Genomic DNA, 24,244 nt, shown 5'->3' with positions numbered 1-24,244 from the left:
TTTCCTATCTCATATTCCGGTGATAAAAATGTAGCAGGCCTTGCTCACTAATGCCAATTATCAAGGATTACAGAAGGGTTGCATCATCCTCCCCACACATTCCCCTCATCTTTGTGGAGTGTAACAATACACTTACAATCTTCCCCCCTGATCGGTGTTCAAACGGAATCATGGTAAACTTCTTTGCTGCTTTCCTATACATGCAGTAGTGTTTAACCCAGCTGGAGCCAAACGGAGCAGGTCCTGAAGCAAGGAACAATTTTATGCTTTTTAAATGATGAAGGAAAACCTAGTTCACAAGTCCTTTGTATAATCAGCAGTGTTCTCCACTCATGCATATTTAGGGTAAGGGAAAAGAGGGAAGGAGGAAGAAAGGACCAAAAAGCTACATTCTCAAACATGTCAGCAATATTGCTCATACTAGTGAACAAGGTCTTCACCTTTGAAATGCACTCCAGATTTTATTCTCATTTATATTTGATATCTTTGAGGGGAAAAATATTGACCATAAATGCAGTGTTGTTCTCTTTAACTTCACCACTCCCAGGAAAGCGTAGAACCATGCAAGGACTTTACTTGACAGTGAGTAATGCCAAAAACTACCAAAAAAGAGAGGAAACTAGATGTGGTGAACAAAAATGGAGGGCCTTGGAGTCCACAGGGTCAGGATTCAATATATACTGATGTGTGGTTGTGTGGCTCTGGGTAAATCACTTAAACCTCTCATTGCTAAGTTACAAATGAAGTGTCGATCTACACCAGTGGAGAGAAGTTCAATCGTGGGAGTTCCCTACATTAATGAAATAACAGAAGTGGAACAAAAAATCATTAGGTATTCATTCAATAATATATATTCATTTAAGGACTAGGTTAAAAATAATTCAATAACTATTAATCAAATACTTTAGATAAACTAAAAGAAGTTCTCTTTGCCTTGAGTTCTTGAGGCCTGTGAATATTTTAGTTCGATGATTTTATAATGTATGATTTTTACTGTGAAATCATATGGATCATAGCTTTAGAGCTGGAATGATAACAGTAATAACAACTAGCACTAATACAGTGTTTTAAGGTTTGTGGGCACCTAGGTGGCACAGTGGATAGAGCACTAGCCCTGGAGTAAGGAGGACCTGAGTTCAAATCCTTATTAGGATTATATATATACACACACATACACACACACTTATTAGCTATGCTACTCTGGACAAGTCATTTAAGCCCAAATGCCTCAGGGGAAAAAAAAAGCTTATAAAGCATTTTATAAATATTATCTCATTTTATCTTTACAATAACTGAGAGATAAGTGCTATTATTCTCATTTTACAGATAGTGAAACTGAGGCAGCAGAGGCTGAATGACTTGTTTCCTCAGAGAAGGGACCTTAGTGCACCCCCAGTGCACATTCATTGTTTTATTTTGTCTTTTTATTTTGCCTTATAGTTTTCACATCACATTCATTTCCACAACCTTATCCTACCAACTCTTCTCCAGGACCAGTTTTGGTCATTATACCTATGCATTATACCTACACAGCATTCACATTCATGTTTATTTTGTTGTTCATTTTTACTGTTGCTATCTTATTGTTTACTTAGTTTTTCTTACATTACAATCAGTTCTTTTATATCTTCCCATCCAAATTTGTCATTTTTTTTAACTTTTAAGCTATCTTTTATTTTTAGATCATCTTCATTTCTGAATATATCCCTCCCTTAATAAAACAAGGTATCCCTTATGACAAAAAAATATAAAGAGAAAAAAAAGCAGTTCAACAAAACCCACCAATACATCATCTATGTCTTGCAACATAAGAACATTTGGGGGGGGGCGGAGTCAAGATGGCACAGTAGAAACAGGACTTCCGAGGGGCTCTGGCTTCCACCTTCCCCAATTCATGTAAAAAGGGGACTCTGAACAAATTTTGGAGCTACAGAACCCACAAAATGACATAGAGAACCTAACCTCCCGCTAAGGACAGCCCAGCAGGCTGGCAGAAACCAGCCAGCGCAGCGCTCTGGGAGCTGACCCGGGCCCAACTTGAGCTTGAGGTTTTAGCCCCAGGGCGAGACTGAACAACCACCAGCTGGAGGGACTTCAGATCACCAGCAGCTGTGGAGGTTTCCAGAATTATCAACACATAGACGCAAAGGACAAAGTGAGAGATCACTGCAGTGTGGACTTTGGGATCCTGTAGTTGGGCGTGCATCCGGGACAAAAAGCCGCTGAGGAGCCAGGGCCCAACAGCTGTTGCCATATGGAAGCTTCAGCTCCTGGCCTGCAGAGTATAGGGGGACCAAGCACCAGTCTGAGGGGTAATCGCTCTTGCTTTAACCTACTTGGATCTGGATTTCGGTCTAGGGTGGAGTTACTGGGGTGTGCAAAAGTGTGTGGAGGCTTCAGAGAGGGCACCCAAATAATACCTTCAGCAGCTGAGAAAACCCCAGCATTTGCTACAAAGCTCCCCTGTCTGGTAGCAGAGTCTTACTGTGGCAAAAAGCCCAGGGGTCAAGTGACTATATGGAGATATAAGCAGGCAAAAGAAGCAAAATAAACATAGCACCTCAACTTTACACTCCTATTTTGGCGACAAAAACGATCAAAGCATGGAACAGGAGGAAGACAGTGAAGTCAGAACTCCTGCACCAAAAGCTTCAAAGAAAAAATATGAGCTGGTTACAGGCCACAAAGTACCTTAAGAAGCAAATAAGAGAAGTGGAGGAAAAATTGGGAAGATAAATGAGAACGATGGAAGAAAATTACAAAATGAGAGTCAGCAGCCTGACTGAGGAAAATAACACCTTAAAAAATAGACTAACACAAATGGCAAAACGGGCTCAAAAAGGCAATGAGGAGAAGAATGCCTTAAAAAGCCAAAATTGCCAGAAAAAGAATCTCAAAAGCTCACTGAGGAGAATCGTTCCTTCAGAATTAGACTGGAGCAAATGGAAGCTAGTGACTTTATGAGAAATAAAGATGCTATTAAACAGATCCAAACAAATGAAAGCAATGTGAAATATCTCATGGGAAAAAACACTAACCTGGAAAATAGATGCAGGAGAGATAATTTAAAAATTATTGGACTACCTGAAAGCCATGATCAAAAAAAAAAGAACCTAGAAATCATCCTCTAAGAAATTCTCAGGGAAAACTGCCCTGATGTTTTAGAACCAGAGGGCAAAATAGAGGTTGAAAGAATCCACCAATCACTTCCTAAAAAAGATCCCCCAAAAAAACTCCTAGGAATATTGTAGCCAGGTTCTGAAATTCCCAGATCAAGGAGAGAATATTACAAGCAGCCAGGAAGAAACAATTTGAATATTGCAGAAACACTATCAGGATAAGCCAGGATCTGGCAGCTTCTACACTGAGGGATCGAAGGGCTAGGAATATGATATCCTGGAGGTCAAAGGAGCTGGGATTAAAACCAAGAATCACCTGCCCAGTAAAACTGAGTATCATGTTTCAGGGGAAAATATGGTCATTCAGTGGAATAGAGGACTTTCAAGCACTCTTGATGAAAAAAAACAAAATTGAATTGAAAATTTGACATTCAGATACAAGAAGCAAGAGAAGCATGAGAAGTTAAACAGGGAAAAGAAATCATAAGGAACTTATCAAAGTTGAACTATTTACATTCCTACATGGAAAAATGATAATTGTAATTGATGAAACTTTTCTCAGTTATACAGGTGGGTATATGGGCATATGAATACATACATGAATGTGTGTATATATGTTTACAGGTATACATAGATAGAGGCACAGGAACAATTTAATAGGAAGGGATGATACTTAAAAGGTGAAATTAAGAGGTGAGAGAGGAATATAATGAGAGGAGATGGGGAAAGACAGAATGGGGGAAACTATCTCATATAGAAGAGGCAAGTGAAAATAGTTACAATGGAGTGGAAGAACAGGAAGGCAAAAAGCCAAAACCTTATTCTCATTGAATTTGGCTCAGGGAGGGAATGACATACACACTAAATAGGGTATCTCACCCTACAGGTGAGTAGGAGGGAAGGGGATGAGAGGGGGGATGATGGAAAGGAGGGCAGGCTGGGTGGAGGGAAGTTGGAAGCACCCACTTTTGAAAAGGGACGGGATCAAAGTAGAGAATAAAACTAGTGGGACGTGGGATAGGAGGGAGGGAAATATAGTCAGTCTTTTATAATATATCTCCTATGGTAATATTTTGCATAGCTACACATGTACAACCTATACTGAACTGCTTATCTTCCCAGTAAGGGTGGGTGACAAGGGAGGAAGGGAATGAATCTGGAATTCAAAGTTTTAAAATCAAATGTCTAAAAATATATATTATTGTTAATACTATTTTTCATGTAATTGGGACATAAGATATACAGGCACTGGGGCATAGAGATCCACCATGCCCTACTGGAAAAGTCGAAGGGGGTATGGGAGAAAATATGGGAGAGAGCAGATTGGAGGAGGGGATATCCTGTGGGACCACTATTTTGGGGCAGTGGGTAGGGGAAAAACGGGGGAAAAATTGTAACTCAAAATCTGGCGGAAATGAATGATGTAAACCAGAAGTTAATAAAGCATTTGAAAAAAAAAGGAAAAAAAACATAACATTTCATACCCACAGTCGTCCACCTCTGGCACAGAGGAAGTACATTTGCTCACTCCTCTCTATGCCAACCTTGGCTATTATATTTACACATCTAGACCCTACAATTTAAAGATGAGGAAACTTGGGCCAAAGAGTTTAAGTGATTTTCCCAAGGTCACAAAGCTAATATAAGTCAAAGGAGAACTCAGCATAATTATCAGAGGCAGGGATTCAAACCCACGGCTCTGACTCCTAATCCAGTCCTCCTTCCGTGGAACCATAGTGCCTCCACACACACAGCAGCCATAGCCTGGTAAACCATCTCCAGAGACAGATGAAATCAGATGGTGGGCAATGAACAGGCCTCACACCCGTCAGTGAGTGAAAGGGATACCCACACCAAGCACAGGAAGTCTCCCTCCAGCCAGAGAGAATGAGTGGATAAGAATAGTTGTTTTCCAGCTGCCATGGATTTGGCTGAAGCAGGCACCGAGGGAGGGGCAATCAGAGACACTCAGGCATCCACTACTGGACATGATTCAGTAAGAGAGAGTGAGGTCAATGATTGTGCCCAACTCAACCTCACCTAAACTGAATCCAAGAGCAAGTCAAGACATTACCCATAATGTCACTGGGCCTCTCCAAAAATGAAGGATGAACAATAACTGCCTCTGCATACCAAAAAATTCAGAACTAAAGAGGAAAAGTCATGTGGGAAGTATAAGAAAAAATAAACATCATCATGAGCCAGGACTGGCTCTTTGTTTGAGCCTTCTGAAAACAATACTTTCACACTCTAACAAAGCATATAATCAGAGTAGCTAAGAGGTTACACATAGACCAACCTGCTGAGAGCTGAAAGCTGGTGATGCTCCCCTACCACTACAAAAAATACCTAAGAATGAGGGACTTCAAGCCTCATTTTAGTCCAATTCCTTTTAAGTCTTTTAAAGCCAAAGGGCATGAATCTGAAACCTATAAGAACTTTTCTCACTCTTGAACATCTGGCCCTTTACTTCTAAAAGTTTTAAAGTTCTGATTTATACACCCTGGATTTTCAAACTCTTCACACAAATTCACTAGACATGACAGCTTCATCAAGATAGATCATCAATGGCATTTCAGAAAACGGTGATTGATTCCTTGGAGATTTTTTTCCCCCCAAACTGCAAGCTTGGCCAACCTGACTGCAAAACTCCATCCAAATCTAAATATCTGTAAATGAGAGAAAAGTGGCACTCGCTAGCTGATGAGATAACTTCCCTACATTGGTTTTATGTTTTATCCAAAACATGGTGAATATTTAACTGCCTCCGGCATCTTCCATACTCTTAAATTGGTCAGTTAAACTGAAGTGCTGCAAATCAGTCATAAATGGTAAGTGAAAGAAAGGTTTGTGAGTTGCTCTGATTACAGTCAATGGGAGGAGAGGGAGAGACTGTAAATACGGAAGGCTTTCATGCTTCCCTCCTTGCCTTGTAGCACCAAGCAATCAGGACAGCTCCTATATTTCTACAGGTGAAGAAGGAAGGCTCTGATCTCAGCAGGTAAATGATACTCAACAGTTAAAATCTGACTGAATCTGGAGATTTCTGAGTCTCCAATTACATAAATCTCCAATTACATCATGGAAACACAGGTATACTGAGTACAGTCTTACCATTTGGTGAGAAATAATGTGGGATGCTATTTGGAACAGAATGCTAGGCGAAGGTTTGGTGGACTGCTTGAGCTCATTAGTTCTAAGCTGAAGAAGGCTAGGCAAATCAAACATCCTCATCAAATCTGGTGCCAATATGGTAAGCCTACAGGAATGGGCAGAGGGGAAGGGAACAATCTGCCTAAGGAGATACAAACTGACCCAGGTTAGGGCAGGTCAAAGCTCCCTTGATGATCAGGAGTAGAACTAGAGTCATAAGAGTCCTCAGCACTTAAAGTCTAAGCAAAATAGGGAAACTTTGTGTACAAAAAGAGAGAAGGAGGGGGCTGAAAGAACCATTGAGAACATCTAATCCAACCCTTTCCTATTGTAAATGAGGAAACTGAAGCCAGAGTAGTTATATTACTTGCTCAGAAACATGCAGGCAATAAAAACAGGGTGAATACTGGAGCCAGGTACTCAACTCCAAATCCAATATTCCTTCCTCTATACCATATGGCCTCTTCTAACACTTCAGCCAATCCAACCTCCATTCCAAGTTGATATGTGCATAGTTTTCCTGCTGAGTTATGTAGGGAAGAAAAATAATAGAACAGATAAGAATAGAGAAGAAGAAGGGGAGAGGTTACAAATCCCTGGCTTTGATGAGTATATGTAGGAGAACCAAGAGGAAAGCACTATGGTAGAATTGAAAGGTTTTAGTGTGAGAAGACTGTTCTGCTACTTACTACTTGTGTGGATGAGTAAATCACTTAAACCTCATGGAACTTATTTTCCCCATCTTTGAATTAAAGGAGCTTGACGAGATGCCTAAGATTTCTTCCAACTCGAAATCAACAGACCTCTGAGCCAAAGATAATTCCTGTCCCCACCAAAATAAATGATCAGCATCTTCTCTTCTCTTCTATCTCTCTTCTCTACCCCTTTCACTACCATTCATTCAGTTCTCTCTTCTCCCCTCTACCTCCATCACCACCATGCATTCAAATCCCTCTTTCCCCAGTACATGCTCCCAATGTGGGAGAAGAAAGTAGTTCAGATCCTGGTCCCTCCAATACTTACACACACACACACACACACACACACACACACACACACACAAGAAAGACCAAGTGATGGGCAGAAAGAACTGAGCTTAACCATCTACCTAACTTCTTATTTAATCACAGCTCTTCCACCAGGAAAAAACAGCTACAGACATTCAGACTCCTTACAATCTAGCCTTGGGAAGCCAGGCTGCTCCAGAAAGTTAGCTTTCATCTTATCTTGCCTAGAACCAGACCTCTATTTTACTTCCAATCACTTCCTAGTATATGCAGCATCTCCCACCCACTGGGCCATGCCACCTGCCTTCTCTTTCTAGCTCAGAATGTAAGCCCTGGAGCACAGAGGTTCTCTTGTTTACTTGTTTGTGGATCTCAAGAATAATGTCTAAAAAACAATAAGTACTCAATAAATGTTCTATCAATCTGTTTTTCTATTTATACAGTAAATAAAGGAGGGAGATGAACCAATGAAGAAAACTAAGAAAAAGTGGCCAGTGTTCTCCTCTAGCAAAAGGAAAGGAAGGATGAGGTGTCAGGAAAACTAATTTACATTTTTCTTTGGTTCTCTGATTGTAGTTGCTTTGACTTTGTTATTTTCTTTTGAGTTTGTATCTTGATCTTCACCGTTGCCATGGTAGCTTTTTATGGTCAGGTTCTTTTGTTGTTGCTGTTTGCTCATTTTTCTACTGTTTCTTGATTTGGAACTTTATGTTAACGTTAGGCTTTGTTCTCAACTTGGATGGCAGGGAGAAGAGATTCTGTCTCAAGCGTTAGGTTTTTTCTCACTGCTGTCTTCAGAGCTAGTTCTGGAAATTCCTTTTTTTTACTTTTTTTTGTTTTTTTGTTTTTTATTTTCTTGGAGGGGGAAAGGCAGAGCAATTGGGCTTAAGTGACATGCCCAAAGTCACATGGCTAGTAAGTCTTAAGTGTCTGAGGCTAGATTTGAACTCAGGTCCTCCTGACTCTGGGGCTGGTGCTCTATTCACTGCACTACCTAACCTCCTGGGAGTTTCTATTTCTAAAGAAAATGACAGAGAGAAAAGCTCAAACATTCAAGCACATAACTATAAAAACAAGCCATTCTATCATCTGACAGATTTGGAACGGACCTTAGAGACTCTCTAGCCCTATCCCTTTATGTGACAAGATCAGACTTTTTTTTTCAGGCTATTATGCCAGGTGTTTGGGGGCACAGATGGGTAAAAGAGATTTCCACAAGAACTCATCATATTAAAGTTCAGCATTGCAATCCTCTTACTTTTTTCCTGGACATAGAGGTAGCCTTCCACTGCAAACTGGCTTGCTCTCTTGTGTTCCTTGGGATTCTGTCTGATTTTATTCATGAGATCTTCCACTTCAGATCTTGTGCCTTCAAAACGATTCCTTGTCTAAAATGAATGAAAGGCAAACAGTAAAGAAACTTTAAATGTAGTATTTGGAGTAAAACTGAAAGATCTATATTAATTCTCTAGAATTAATTAATTCTCTAGAAAAGCAAAGATTTTAATCAAAGTCTCTATACATTTTATTCAGCTATCCTTCATCTTTTAGGTCATCTTTATGGTGTTTCTTGTCAGAAGGAAAAAAAAATCTGAAAGCTAGTTAATAGAGAAAAGGAAACTAATGGTGACAAGGATTTCTAAAGCTGTATATGAGTGTATGACCAAATGTATAGTCACTAGCATTAGGTCTCTGACAGTAAAAATCAATTAAGTCTTAGGCCAATAGCTGAGCTGCAAAGCCCACATCTAAGTGTTTCCACTCAAAAAAAATCGATTTTTTAAATTCATGTGGGATATGGAAGAAGGGGGTATGTGCAAACAAGGAGATAATAAGGTGAGTTTCAAATCAATGGAAAATAAAAATGCAAGATAGTAGAGCAGAGATAGCTGAATTCTCCCAACATTCCCCTACGAAAACATTTCAAATTGAATTCTGGAGAGGCAGAGTTAAAAAAAAAAGTCAGAGTGAGACATTCTTGCAGACCAAGAAAACTTAGGAGGTTAGAAAGATCTGTGACGTGAGGGAAGTGATTGGCCTAGAGCCCATGCGGGAGAAATACCAGTGGTGGGACTAGATGGTGGTGAGGAAAACAGTAGCAGCTTTGGGAGTTCTCAAGCCAGAGTCAGTAAGGGGACCTGGCAACTGATTACAGGGAAATCCTGTGCTAGCATTGGACACAGGACCAGACTCTTTTTGGCAACTCCATTTCTGGGTCATGGTTCAAGAGTGCAGCACTTTCGGTCAAGAGGAAGAGGAAGCCCTGAGGGGTATTATCATTTCTGGTCCCAAGGGAGAAGGGGCTCAAGGAGAAGTATCTATTATGATTCCAAGGGATCAAAGGCCCTTCTTGGGTAAAAACTAGATTGCAGACCACTTCTCCTCAGATCAGACCACCTTGAGAGCACTAAAAACTTCTAAACTCCCAGAACTAGCTTTGAAAACAGCAGTGAAAAAGAGCCTAAAGCTTGAGACAGAGCCTCTTCCCCCTGCTGCCCAAGTTGAGAACAAGGCCTAACATTAACATAAAGTTCCAAATCAAGAAACAGTAGAAATATGAGCAAACAACAACAAAAACAAAAGAATCCAACCATAAAAAGCTAACAATGATGACAGTGAAGATCAAGGTACAAACTCAAAACAGTGAAGTCAAAACAGCTACAAGCAAAGAAACAAAGAAAAATATAAATTGGTTTCCATGTGTAACGGTGATGGGAATTTGAAGAGCTTCCCTGCCCTTTAATAGACCTAGGAGGGAGTTTGAAGAGCTTCCCTGCTGTGAAGATACTCTCTGCCCCCTATTAGGCTAAATGTAGTCACATGGAGCCTATGGTGGGAGGAGTTTGCTGAGGAGAAGCAGAGCCCACAGGAAGCAGTAGAGAGATAGCCAGACAGTTGGGGACAAAGGAGTTTAGGCAAGGAGACAGAGAGTTTTGTGAGTAAATATTGCTCTGTGGGAAGGCTAAAGGATGGCATGGTTCTCAGCATTATTATGGCTTCTTTGGTACTATGGTGGAATTGGCTTACAGTTTTCTGGTGTCTAAATAAATCCTTCAGTGTTATCCTCTATCTGGAGAGTTTGGCATATTTTGTGATCAAACATCATACAATACTTATAGTCAGGTGATGATGGGTGCTGTAAATATTGTACTGGCGCTATACCATGACACTGCATCCTTCTCTTCCTCCTGCAAGAGGATAGGACTGACCACTTTTCCTCAGTTTTCTCCATTGGTCCATCTCCCTCCTTTAATCTACCCACATGAAGATATCCCCCAAAGTATGGTCCTCAGCCTCTTTCACCCCTCCTTTCTCTATATGCTCTCCTCTGACAAGCTCATGTACTCCCAGTTTCATTTATTACCTTTATGCAGAGGATTAACAAATCTATATATCCAGTCACAATTTATCATCCTGACAGTACTTCAAACACATTATGTCCAAAATTGGATTCATCATCGTATCCTTTAAATGGATCCACTCCTCAAAACTCCCCTATTTCTGTTAATATCATTCTCTTTCCCAAGTTTTTTTTGATTCTTGATTTTTTTATTTTTGATTCTCCCTTCTCTGTCACTTCCCACATTCAAAATGACTGTCAAGCCAGGTTGATCTTTCACCTGCATTCCCTCTTGCCCATTCACTGCTATCACTCCTAGCTCAGACCCACACCACTATAATAGCTTCCCAACTGGTCCATCCTACCTCAAGTCTCTTTCCTCTCCAATCCTTTTCACATCTATAACAGTTTTCCTATTTCAACAAACTTGAGCATGTCATGTCAATCCTAATTTTCAACGGTACCTCATTGCCTATAGGATAAAAGAATTACCTCTGAAGCCTGGCAGGAATTTATAAAAGCCTTATTAAGATCCCCTTCCCCAATGTGGCTCCAATGTAAATCTCTACATGGTTCCCAAGTTACACTTTTATTGCTTGTCCTTCTGACTTCTGACTTCCATGAATTATCATAGGTTATTATCCCCACATGCCTATGTCCTCGACACTGACTTCAGAAATGTTTCTCATCCTTCAAGACTTACCTGAAAAGTGTGTATAGAGTATATTTTATATTATTTATATGTATATATACACACACTCTCTGTGTGTCTGTCTGTCTTCCCTAATCTCCAAAACTGACAGTGATTCCCTCCTCAAATTTCTTACAAAGCTAGCCGTGCCAAGACCTCTCCTCTATCCTTATCACATGCTAACTTGGATTTTATTTATTTGTATTAATCTCTCATTCTCCAATCTATCCTCCACACAGCTGTCAAAATAAGATACAAGTCTATCCAAATTAAACCACTACTCAAGAAACTCTAGTAAGTCCAAGTAACAAATACTAGCCTCACTTTGGCATTTAAAACCTTCATAATCTGGCTTTAACCTATCTTTCCTGACTAACTCTACCTTACAAACACTTCACACATTCCTTGTTTCAGAAAACTGACTTCCTTGCTATTCCTGCTATTCCTAATATGTTACATTTCATTTCCTGCCTCAGTGTCCCTCATTCATCTGTACCACTCCCCCTCCCCATGCCTAGAGCATCCCTCATTCCTTACCTCTCTGCCTCTTAGAAGCCACAGATCCCTGTATTAAGACTCAGTTCAGAAGTAACTCCTACATGGGACCTTTCCCTTTCCCATATATTTGAGGAAGCTTCAAATTTAGTGATAGCTTGTGTCTATTTTAAGTATTCCCCTTTAAGGGAAGTCCAGAGTTGGAACAAAATAAATCAAGAGAGAGAAAAGGTCTCTTCTTGGGTCACACTACAAGATCCAACCATCCACTACAAGTTCAGAGTCTCTGTGGATCCCTGGTCTGCAGACTATAGCTTTAAGATCCTTAAAGGTAGGAATTCTTTTTGTTTTCCTCCCGGGCACATCATAGGCACTTAACAATGCTTGCTGGATTAAACTGTTTTCCTTGATAAATTCCAAGTTATTTGAGGGCAGGGACTTGGCTGCTTTTTTAACCTTCAGATCCTTAGCACCAAGCCTAAGGCATCACACATCAGTCATTTAACAAAGGTTTGTGTTGAGTTAAATTTAATTAATACAAGAACTGCAGATATAAAACTGTGATATATTTCAAGAAAAAAATTACTACTACACATTTCCCCCCTTCTCCTCTCACAGTAAATACTGTCACTGGAAGTTTTATCACAGAAGAAAAATGGTGACATGGTACATTTTTATAGGCCTGATTAAAATAATATTGGGAAGGAAATTAATTTGTAGAGGCCTATTATAAAAGGGATGAACTTTGTAAAGGGATTTTAGTTCAGTTCCTAACTGGGGGGAAAAAAGACTTAAGTTCCTCTGGTCACAAAGAAGGCCTGAATTCAGTACCATCCTCCCTTTCTTATTCTTCTTCCTTTCTTTCCCCTTGGACCTCTCTCTATTTTTCAACCCATTTCTCTCTTTGTTTCTCAGCCCCCAATTCCTTCCAATTTCTTACCTTTCTCTCCTTTCCTCAATTTCACTATTCACCTTAATCCACCTTACATAACTAGCAGCCCATCCCCAAGCAATAGTACAATGGAAGCTTAAAAAACACCAGATTGGGGAGGCTAGGTGGCACAGTGAGTAAGAGCACCACCCTGGAGTCTGGAGAACCTGGGATCAGTTCCGGCCTCAGATAATTAACACCCACACACACAAAAAAAAACTGGAAGTGTAACCTTGAGCAAGTTAGTTAACCCCAATTGCTTAAAAAATAAAAAAAAGAAAAGAAAAAACCCACCAGATTTACTACCAACATGCAATTCTTTGGTTACTTATTCCTCCGCAATTCCTTTCAACAGCTTTGAAAATAGAGGAGCACAACATAAACCATGTATCTATCACACCCTGAAATTTAATCATGCTGCTAGATTATACAAAAATCAGTGGTTGGCCTGCAATTGAGAAGAGTTGAAGCCATTGAGTCTAATCCACTCCCTTGACAGATGAGGAAACCAAGGCTGAGAAGGTCAAGAGACTTGCCCAGGGTCGCACAGCTAGTATCCAAATCAGGATTTGAACTGGGGTCCTCCTGACTGACTACAGGCACGTCACTCTATCTACCATTTCATCACCTGAGAAGCTCCATATCACTATGGATGTATACAACCACAGACTAGAATCCATTACACTACATAGTTTTCCCTTCCATGTCAACATATTTTAAGGGGGAAAAAAGTCCCTGACTACTTAAGCCACAAATTATGTTCCAGGCATTACAATAATGCCACCTCACATATGTTAAAATTTGAGAGTATCTTATGTATCTTAGTTGATTCCCATAAAAAACTCTCCGAGGGAGGTCTGTAGAGTCGGGGAGTGGGGTTTTAAATGATCATTTGAACTTTCCAACCAATAGTTTTTCAAGATCTGCCTGGGGGTATGAGGAAATTAAACGTCCTGTCAAGAGACAGACACCTAATATGCCAGTATTAGGACTTTAACCTGGGTCTTCCTAACTAAAAAGCTGATTCAGTACATCATAGCTGTATTCTCAGACCCATTTTACAGGTAGTTAAATAACTTGCCCTTGGGTCACCCATCTAATAGGCATCAAGGGCAAGATTTAAACTGAAGAAAGAAGATGGGCTGGTTTGTCTTTCTTTGTGCCCAACACACAGTAAGTGCTAAATAAATGCTTCCTGACAAAATCAAAAGCATACAAGAAAAGTACACAGCACCTTGGATTAACTGTAGCATAGGATGGATCCCACCACTCAGTGGGTCATTTAGGGGATTCAGACAAGAGCTGCATGGATAAGAGTTGAACAAAACAAGAAGGCATGAAATGAGTCATGATGTATGTGACTAGAAGAGAGAGTCACCATCAATGAAATCATAACTCCTCTCAAGTATCTGAGTTACAATGTTGCTGGAGTTTTTTTAAAGGTCACATTTCTTTATGATCATACTTCACATGAAGTTACATTTTAAATGAAAAATGAAAGCAACCTTCCCCTGTTCAAATGACTACTCATTCATCCAACTTTCTCATTAAATAACTTTCATCAGGTCCTGTGGGTTTAACTTTTCATCTCTATACAGATAACTCCCAAATTTGAATATCTAGTCCCATCAGACATTCAAACTGGAAATATCAGAGACAGTTCCAACTCAAAAGTCCAAAATTAGACTCATTATTTTTCTCCCCAAATCCTCTTCCTCTTCTAAACTTCAAAACTTATCAATTTCTATCAAAACTCATGATTATCCTTCCAATTTCCCATATGCAAGATCTTGATTTCCTCCCTTTCCCTTACCCCATCTAATTGGTTGCCAAATCTTGCAATTTTCTATCTTTTCCATTAAATCTCTAGCGTTCAAACCCTTTTCTGTTTCCACAAAGCTTCCACCTTAATTCAGGAACACAGCTTCCTAACTGGATTCCCTGTCATAAATCTCTCCCCACTCTAGTCCATCCCACACATTGAAGGTCATTAAGGGCAGATCTGACCCAGTTACTCTCCTAATTAATTCAGTATTTTTCTATTGCCTCTAGGATTAGCTAAAATAAACCTATGTCCAAGCCATCATTCCAGCCTCGATGGAGATTACTCCAAGCCAATCAAACCACACTTCTCTCTGCCCTTCATGTAAGATCTCCCTTTACAATGGCTGTCTCTCCTTACCTCCAACTCTTCTGTTAAGATGCAGCCCATATATTGTTGTTGTTGTTGTTGTTTTTTAAAGCAATTGAGGTTAAGTAACTTGCCCAAGGTTACACGGCCATTTTGTGTGTGTGTGTGTGTGTGTGTGTGTGTGGGTGGGTGTTAAGTATCTGAGGCTGGAACCCATCCCAGGTCCTCCTGACTCCGGCCCGGTGCTCTTACTCACTGAGCCACCTAGCTGCCCCCATATATTGCTTTTTGAATGAAGCTTTTCCTGATCCCCTCAATTACTACTGTGTGCTAGTGTGTTCTCTTGCTCTCTCATTATTTAAAATCAACTATTTTGTATTTATTTACTCTCTTTACAATTATTTACAAGTATTCACACTCTTTACAATTAATCTGTGTATACTTTTGTTTGTACTTGTTGTCTCCTTTTGAATGAGGACTGCTTCATTTTTTAAATTTCTATCCCCAGCATCCTGCATAGTGTATATCCCAAAGGAGTTTAAGAAAAGTTTATTAATTTGAACTGAAAAGACTGAATTGAAAATTGAATTTAAAGTCAGTGCTTGGGATATAAAAGGAGAGCTTAATACTTATTGACTGATAGTCTAAAGATATTGGGAAGTAGTTCAATATTTTAAAGCTCTCCAAATAAATAGGTCAACAGGCAATTTTTTATAACAGTAAATGTAAAACCAGGGCAACCATTTAACGTTCAAAGTATTCCTAGAAATACTACTAGACACCACTAGGTGTCAGGATTTGCTTAACCCTCAGCTATCATGAAACAGCTTTATGTTATACCACAGAATACCCAAAAGATGGCAGTGCGTCCTCAAAATTTCCATTTAGTGCTTTATTATAAATAGTCTAGGCCAGTGTGTTGACATTATTTCTTATTTATATAATAAAATGGCATAAACACACATTTTTTAAGAAGCCACAGATGTCTTATTCGTGAAAATTCCAAGCATCTATTTAATGGATGAGGCTGCCCTTGTCTTACATTCTGAATGTTGATCTGCAACTCCATCTTGTAGTGGTTGAAGTCTTTAGCAAGTTCGTGGCCCTGATGGTAGAAGGTGAACATTCCCTGGAAGAACGATAGCATCTGTGGCAAACACACACATACACACCAAAAAAAAAAAGGCTTCATTAGCACAGGAAGGAAACCTACACAAGCTGCAAATTTCACTAAAATAAGCTTTTTACTAAAGAAGGTATATGGAAGAGCCAGGAGAACAATGTACATACAAATGTACACAAGGACATGGATGAAAACAATGCTAAACGGCCAACAGACAGATGAATTTGGATGACCAATCTCAGTCACGTAGATTGGGTGATAAAACATGCCATCTGTGAAGAGGCAAAATACAGTTAGAGAATGTCATATACCCTGCCAGGTATATGACATACACATTGAGTTCTATTGAGTAGCATTCAAGGCAGAGTTCAAAGTGGGTGAGGGGAAAGAAATATCAAAAACTAACTACATTCTTAAAGTATCAAGAAATAAAATAAATTGCAGAGAAGACCCAAATTTCCTTTCTCAGATCCTTCTGTTCCCTTCTACCATCCCCAATTGACCCATTATTTTATTTTATTTTTTTCAAAAAAGGAATGGAGACTTGTTCTGGGATTTCACTGACAGGGATTTCCCTGGTAAAAACACTTTCTACCAGCACAGGTTTGTACCTTCTCAGAAACATAGTCTTGGAAGGAAATGGTTTAAAGGATATGCTTTGGTTCACATCCAGTAGCTGTCTGAGGTGGGACTTAAATTCATGTCCTCTCAGCACTGAAGTCAGCTCTCTAGCCACTGGGCCACAGTACCTCTACCCAAAAATAACTGGACTCCTCATCATGCAAAAGACGGTCTCAAACGGGGTTCTTGAGGAGTCAGAAATACCTGGATACCAATCCTCCCTCCAAAATTTACCAGCCATATGAAGCTAACTTGCAAGTCATTTATTATCTTTGAATATAACATTTCCCCTCACCTAAAAAACTGGGATAATACCTATGGAAACTGCCTGGAAAAGTTATTTTAAGGCTATGAATTATTCATACCTCTAATTTCTTTCAAACTTCTCGAATTTCAGAATGCTAAGTCAATGATGAAAAGGAAAGAGAGTCACGGGAGGTCAGAAAATCTGAGATCTCATCCTAGACCTTAGAGAAGCCATCACCTATCTTGGACCTCAATGCCTTCATTTGTAAAATGAGGGTGCTGGAAGAGCTCATAGGTCTTAAATGTAAAAGGAGTTGTATAGATTCAATGACCCAATATTTTCATTTTACAGCTAAAGAAACTGAGGCCCAGAGAGGTTAAATTACTTGCTCAAAGTCATAAACTTTAGTTACTGTTCAGTCGTTTCGGTCGTGTCTTGATTCTTCATGACCCCATTTGGAGTTCTCGACAAACATACTGGAGTGGTTTTCCATTTCCTTCTCCAGCTGATTTTACAGATGAAGAAACTGAGGAAATGGAGCTAAGTGACTTACCCAGGGTCATACAGCTGCTAGTAAGTTTCAGAGGCCAAATCTGAACTCAGTAAGATAAATCTTTCTGACTCCTGGCCTGGTACTCTATGTACTATGGCATCACTCTTCTATGTCATAAACTACTTAGTGGCAAATCCAGGGCTTAAATCATGTCTCTTGATTCCCAAGGTCATTCAATGTTACTTCCACTAATAGTGCTGCTGCCTCCCCTTACTCCTCTACACTCTTTTCTGTTCACTCCACAGATCATGGCCTCTCCTGTAAAAGGTAATTCAGCCAGTAACATCTCCAATCACATACATTAAAAAGAATGCCAGCTCTGAAGTCAGACACTCTGGACTTAAATCTTTGCTCTGATGTTTACTATCTGTCAAGGAAGTCAGGCAGGGCACCTAACCTTGCCAAGGTCCCTTCCAAATTTAAAACAATAAGCCGATGAAAACTCTGCTTTCCACTCCACTGTGCATCTGCTGCCCTGCCCGGCTTCAACTCTAAAAAAGAAGATGCAGCCCCACAAGGGCAGCTAGGTGGCACAATGGATAGTGCCCCAGATCCAGAGTCAGCAAGATCTAAGTTCAAATCCAGCCTCAAAACACTAGCAGGGCAGCTAGGTAGCGCAGTGAATAGAACACTGGTCCTGGAGTCAGGGGGACCTGAGTTCAAATCAGGCCTCAGACACTTAACATTTACTGGTCACTTAATCCCAACTGCTCTACCTCCCCCCCCAAAAAAAAAATACTGGCTATGTGACCCTGGGCAAGTGGCAAGTCACTTATCTCTGTTAACCTGTTTCCTCATCCATAAAACAAGCTGGAGAAAGACGTGGCAAACTACCACAGTATCTTTGCCAAGAGAATCCCAAATCGGGTCATAAAAAGGCAAAAAACAACCTAACAACACACCAGGGTACCCCCCCCCCAGTATTCCCCTTACCCCTTTCCTGCCTCCTTTTGAATGCTATCTCTTTTTAGATTAAAAGCTCCTTGAGTACAGGTACTTTTCTTTTTTTTGGAGAGGGGAGAGCAGGACAATTGGGGTTAAGTGACTTGCCCAAGGTCACATGGCTAGTAAATGTTAAGTATCTGAGGCCATATTTGAACTCAAGTCCTCCTGACTCCAGGGCTGGTGCTCTATTCACTGCACCACCTAGCAGCCCCAAAGGGCAGGTACTTTTCTTAAATTACTGATTTTATGTCCAGAGTTTTAGCACAGTGGCTGGAACACATTGAGTGCATATTAAACGTCTATTTGATTGGAGCTTGACAAGGGAAACACTGTCAAAAGCACAGACAGGGTGGTAAAATTCAGGCAGTAATTTCTCCTGTTTGAAATCAGTCAAGGACTACCGAAGGAAGTCTGTGTTTGGGAAGCAAAGGAAAAGTCATAACTGATTCTGAATCAATGATTTCAGCTGGTTCACTGTGATCCAATCCTGGAACATAACCCCATTCTTGTTGCTCTCTGTCAATGACATACACATTTGTTCCCAATGGGACAGATAAGGTCAAAATTAATTTTGGTCATTGTGCTGACCAGAGTCTTATGTCAACATACAATCAAAAACTGATTTTTATCAAAGTGACAGTTCCTCAATGGCACAAAATGATGCACTGGGAAGTCAGGGATGAGGAGTCGAAGGATATGGTTTCAGGTCCCAGTTCTGCCACTTACACCTGTGTGACCCAAGGAACATCACTTAATTTCTCTGGGCCTCAGTTTCCTTAATCTGCAAAATAAAGATGCTGGAATTTATGTCTTCAAAGTGCCCTTCCAGCTCCAGTGCCATGATCCTAGTGTTATTATCAGATGAGGGGTGGTGATAGGAATGGAACCTGTGATGTCACTTGTGCAAGGAACTCCATGGTAAGGCAAAGTAACTCCAAGGAACTACCAGCGCAGGCCATCACACATTCTTCAACTTACAGTTTGAGAGAGTTGCCCTAGAATAGCAGTGTCAAAACACAAACAGAGAGGTAGGAGGGGAGGCAAGGAAGGGGGAAGAGAAGAAGGAGGGAAGGGGAAGAAGAGGGGGAGGAGGAGGAAGTGAGAAGGAAGAAGAGAAGAGGAAGAGGGAGTGGAGGAATATTATTTCTCTTTTTTGTTGTTATTCAGCTGTTTCAGTTATGTCCAACTCTCTGGGACCCCATTTGGGGTTTTCTTGGTGAAGATACTGGTGGAATTTGACGTCTCTTTTTCCAGTTCATTTTACAGATGTAGAAACTGAGGCAGAGTTAAAGCGTCTTGCCTAGGATCACACAGCTAGCAAGTATTTGAGGCCAGATTTGAATTTAGGAAGATGAGTCTTTCTGACTCCAGGCTCAGCATTCTCTCTACTGTTCCAACTAACTGCCCACACTGGAAAATGTAAAAATAAGACAGCAATAAAAATTTATTTACCAAAATATAAATATATATGTACACATATACATATATTTACATATATACACACATATATATACATACACACACTTACTGGTTCCACAAATTCAAACTTTTTTCTTTCTTGGATCTCTTGTAGCTTGCACACATATTCGAGAGATAGCTCATAGAAGTGTTTTCGATTCTGTTCCACTTGGATGTCTGCCTGTATTCAAAGAATGCAGATGGGTAAAATTACAGGCACTGGAAAGATGTTCTCCATATGATAAGGTAAACTGACTATACAGGCTTTAAAAAAAACTGAACAAGAAGGCTCCAGGCATCAGAGAAACAATCGCAAAAATAATACACCTAGTCCTTCTATAAATGTGGAAATCACATACCTCAATTAACCAGTGCTTTGAAGACAAAGCTTCTTTTAGCAAAATTGGCCTGGGCGTGGAAGAAAGTCAGGGGATGCCAGGGAGTGGCTGCAATGGCACTGTCCCAGTTATAGTCCTCTTGTAGGCATAAGGCTCTGCTAAAGGATGGGTGAACTCCCAGACATCTGGTCCCCCTCACTCCCCACTGCTAGTAACTGCCCTCTGTGATTATTTCCTTTCTATTCTGCATATATCGTTTTAATAGTATTTTATTTTTTCTAATTGCATGTAAAGGTAAATTTTAACATTCATTTAAAAATTTTGAGTTCCCAGTTTTCTCCTTACCTCCCTCCCTTCTCCCTCCCTAAGATGGTAAGGAATTTGATATAGGCTGTATAGAAGTAACTGTGTAAAGCTTATTTCCCTATTTGTCATGTTGTGAAGGAAGAAACAGACAAAAAGGAAAACATACACACACAAAGTGAAAATAATATGCTTCAATCTGCATTCAGGTTCCATCAGTTCTTTGGATGTGAATAGCATTTTTCCTCATGAGTCTTTTGGAATTGTCTCAGACAATTGTATTGCTGAGAATAACTAAGGCATCCATAGTTGATCATTGTACAATATTGCTATTACTATTTATAATGTTCTGGTTCTGTTCATTTCACTTTGTATCAGTTCATGTAAATATTCCCAGGTTTTCCTGAAATCCACTTGCTCATCATTTCTTATAGCACAATAACATTCCACTACATTCCTGTACCACAACTTGTTCAGTCATTCTCCAATCGAAAAACATCCTCTCCAATTCTTTGTTACAAAAAGAGCTGCTATAAATATTTTTGTACACAGAGGTTCTTTCTCCTCCTCCCACCATTTTTAATTTCTTTGGGATACAGACCTAGTAGTGATATTGCTGATTCAAAGGTTATGCACAGTTTGACTGCCCTTTGGGCATAGTTCCAAATTGCTTTCCAGAATGGCTGGATCATTTCACAACTCCAAGAGAACATTAGTGTCCCAAGTTTCCTACATCCACTCCAATGTTTATCATTTTCCTTTTATGTCATATTAGCCAATATGATAGGTATGAGGTGGTATCTCAGAGTTGTTTTAATTTGCAGCTCTCTAATTGTTAGTGATTTGGAGCATTTTTTCATATGACTATAGATAGCTTTGATTTGTCTGAAAACTGCCTATATATCCATTCACCATTTGTCAATTGGAGAATGGCTTGTATTCTTACAAATTTGACTCAGCTCTCTACATATTTGAGCAACGAGGACTTTATCAGAGACATTTGCTGTAAAAATTGCTTCCCAGCTTTCTGATTTCCTTCTAATCTTCATTGTATTGATTTTGTTTATGTAAAAACTCCTTCATTTGATAAAATCAAAATTATCCAATTTACATTTCATTCAGTTTACATTCTCTATCTCTTGGTTGGTCATAAATTCTTTCCTTCTCCATAGGTTTGGCAGGTAAACTATTCCATGATCTCCTGATTTGTTTATGGTATCACCCTTTACATCTAAATCATGTACCCATTTTGACTTTATCTTGGCATACGGCACAAGATGTTGATCCATCCCTAGTTTCCACCTTACTGTTTTCCAGTTTTCCCAGCAGTTTTTGTCAAAGTGAGTTTCTATCCCAGAAGCTGGAGTCTCTGGGTTTATCAAACACTAGATTACTATGGTCATTTACTACTAATCTGTTCCAATGATCCAGCACTCTATCTCTTAACCAGTATCAGATAGTTTTGATAGTGATTATTCTGCATACATGTGAACACAAGTTATTGACATGTCATCTCCCCCATTAGAAATTTAGTTCCTTATGAACAAAGATCATGTATTTTGTCCTTTTTTGTATACCAAATGACTACCATAGTAAACACTTAATAAATGCTTGTTCACTAGTTCAAGTGGTCCATAACGCTAGGCATGGGACTGCCCCAAAAGAGTTGAGAGTTAACCCCCAATGAAAATATGGCAGACTTCATCTAGAGTGAAGCAAAGGAGGGTTCTATCTTCTCCATCTTCTTAAATGCTGCCACCACTCACCCACTATGTTTACCCCCTCAGAAGTAAAAGTGACCACTTGTCAAAATGTTGAAAGGCTCTGTATTTCAGATAAGTCTTGGACCAGATCAGTGAATTTTTCCACTGGTACAGTGGAAAGAACACTGGCACTGTGTAGCAGCAACCACACTGGCATACCCAGGATGGCTGCTATCACAGGTTGTTAAATCTGTTTTACTAGGAAAGATAGCTGTTCCAGGGGTCAACAATCTTTTTAAATTATACTCATTAGTTCAGGGCAAAAACAGTACCCTGAACTTCAGAGAAAATTCAAACAAAGAAAATAGAGAAAATACAAGCTGAGAACTAAAGACCAAAAGACAAGGCTTCTGTCTGAGAAATTAACACAGATCAATAGATAGATCCAACTGTCTGACCAAAGCAATACATACTTAGAGAGAAGCACCAACATCTGGGTTTTTCAAAGCCAGGGAAACTCCTTAACAGCTACCCAGAGTCTCATCTGGTCAAATCACAAGAACACTCTTCCAATGAATGAGCCCTAAAGCAAAATGCTAACCTCAATGTATATACCGTAGAGCCAGAAGGCAGCACAACCCTTCTGACTCAGTGCCTAATTAGAAATTAACAAAAGGTGTGAAAGCCTTCCCACAAGCAAGTCTCCCCTAAGCAAGCTTTGCTTAATGGGTTCCATGTGAGGCCTATTAATGGTCAGGGGAAAATCTTATATTCCATTAACATTACACACTGTAGTGAGAGAGAACCTGGATTCAAATTCTACCTGTTACTACCTTTTTGATGTTGAGCAAAACTATTTAAAGTCTCTAAGTCTCAGTTTCCTTAACTATAAAATGAGGAGTAGGGGGCTGATTAGACAGAATCTAAGGTCTCAATCTATGATCCTATGAGAATATCCCTTCAAAACTCCAGAATTACATCTATTCTGCCAGCCTTAAGATTAGCTCACCTGCTTCCCTTATTACAAGGTTCAAATGTTCCTCCTGATAAGGGTTTCTTTCCTCCCATGACCCACTTCAGAATGGAACACACTCACACAGTTTTCTTCCCTGGCATTCTTCTGTTAAAAGCAGGTACACAACTGTCCCAAGGATTTCTGAACAACTATTTGATCACACTGATGGAACACTTTATAGTTTATAAGCAGAAATGTATTAGTAAATTTTTAAGAATTGGCTCTCCAAAGAAGCATAGGACACATTTTTACATTTAACCTGCATTATCAACATTTTCTCCATCACTTTCTTAAAGGCTAGACAATCAACAAAACAAAAAACAAATCAATTCCTGATTTCTGAATCAGAACATATATAATCCTGATAAATGTAATATATGTAATTCTACAGTATATGTAATTCTGATTGCTGTAGATGCTCACACTGAAAATGTATTAGCATAAGCTGATACATCAGCATGCCCCTGCTTAGGCACTTTTGCCTCAAAATCCTGAGGGCTAAGAATTAAGTATACATGAATCTTGGTGAGTAAACAGAAATATTAAGTAAAAGAAATGTCTTTTATTCAAATTCCAATGTTCTTCCATCTTAATTGCACTGTCTCAGATATATGATCTATGATTCAGTCTTTTCCATCCTCACCTATGCTGTAAATGGACAGAATAAGCATTCTCTACTGTTAATTCTTCCCCCCACCTCCTAGCCATGAAGGCTTTCTTATATAATTCAGGGGACAGGGATGTGAACATAGAAAAAGAACAAAATCTGGGGAGGACAGGAGACCATGATTCATCAAAGGAGTGATATGGGGGCATATTAATTAGATGACTGATTTTTTCCTTAATAAATAGGGCCTGTTGTGGTCATAAATATTTTGTGAACCAGTGAGAATTTTCTATGACCAGAGTCAACTGAAGGAAGCATTGATTGTGTGCAATGTCTGCCCAAAACACAAATTCCCACAATAAAAACCATTCAATTATTTAAAGACTGGAAACTCTCTTCAACAGCTATATATATATATGTGTGTGTGTGTGTGTGTGTGTGTGTGTGTGTGTGTGTGTGTGTGT

General features: G+C 39.6%; 1 protein-coding gene across 1 annotated transcript in view; it reads right to left on the bottom strand.

Moving 5' to 3' along the window:
- ARHGAP10 (Rho GTPase activating protein 10) overlaps window positions 1–24,244 on the bottom strand; it is a 392,686-nt gene that overhangs the window by 204,441 nt on the left and 164,001 nt on the right. The window contains exons 5-8 of the mRNA XM_069105012.1: window positions 19,885–19,995; window positions 15,910–16,014; window positions 8,538–8,667; window positions 137–243 (exon numbers count right to left, since the gene is read on the bottom strand). Of these exons, the coding sequence (XP_068961113.1) occupies window positions 137–243; window positions 8,538–8,667; window positions 15,910–16,014; window positions 19,885–19,995 (453 nt within the window). The remainder of the gene's footprint in view (window positions 1–136; window positions 244–8,537; window positions 8,668–15,909; window positions 16,015–19,884; window positions 19,996–24,244) is intronic.

Source organism: Petaurus breviceps, unplaced genomic scaffold (genome assembly GCF_028583685.1).
Source record: "Petaurus breviceps papuanus isolate PSGF00001 unplaced genomic scaffold, PetGlider_PUasm1.0 76, whole genome shotgun sequence".
In the NCBI taxonomy this organism is placed as follows: Eukaryota; Metazoa; Chordata; class Mammalia; order Diprotodontia; family Petauridae; genus Petaurus; species Petaurus breviceps.
Note: the sequence above shows the minus strand (reverse complement) of the source record. Positions and strands in the feature narration are given on the sequence as shown.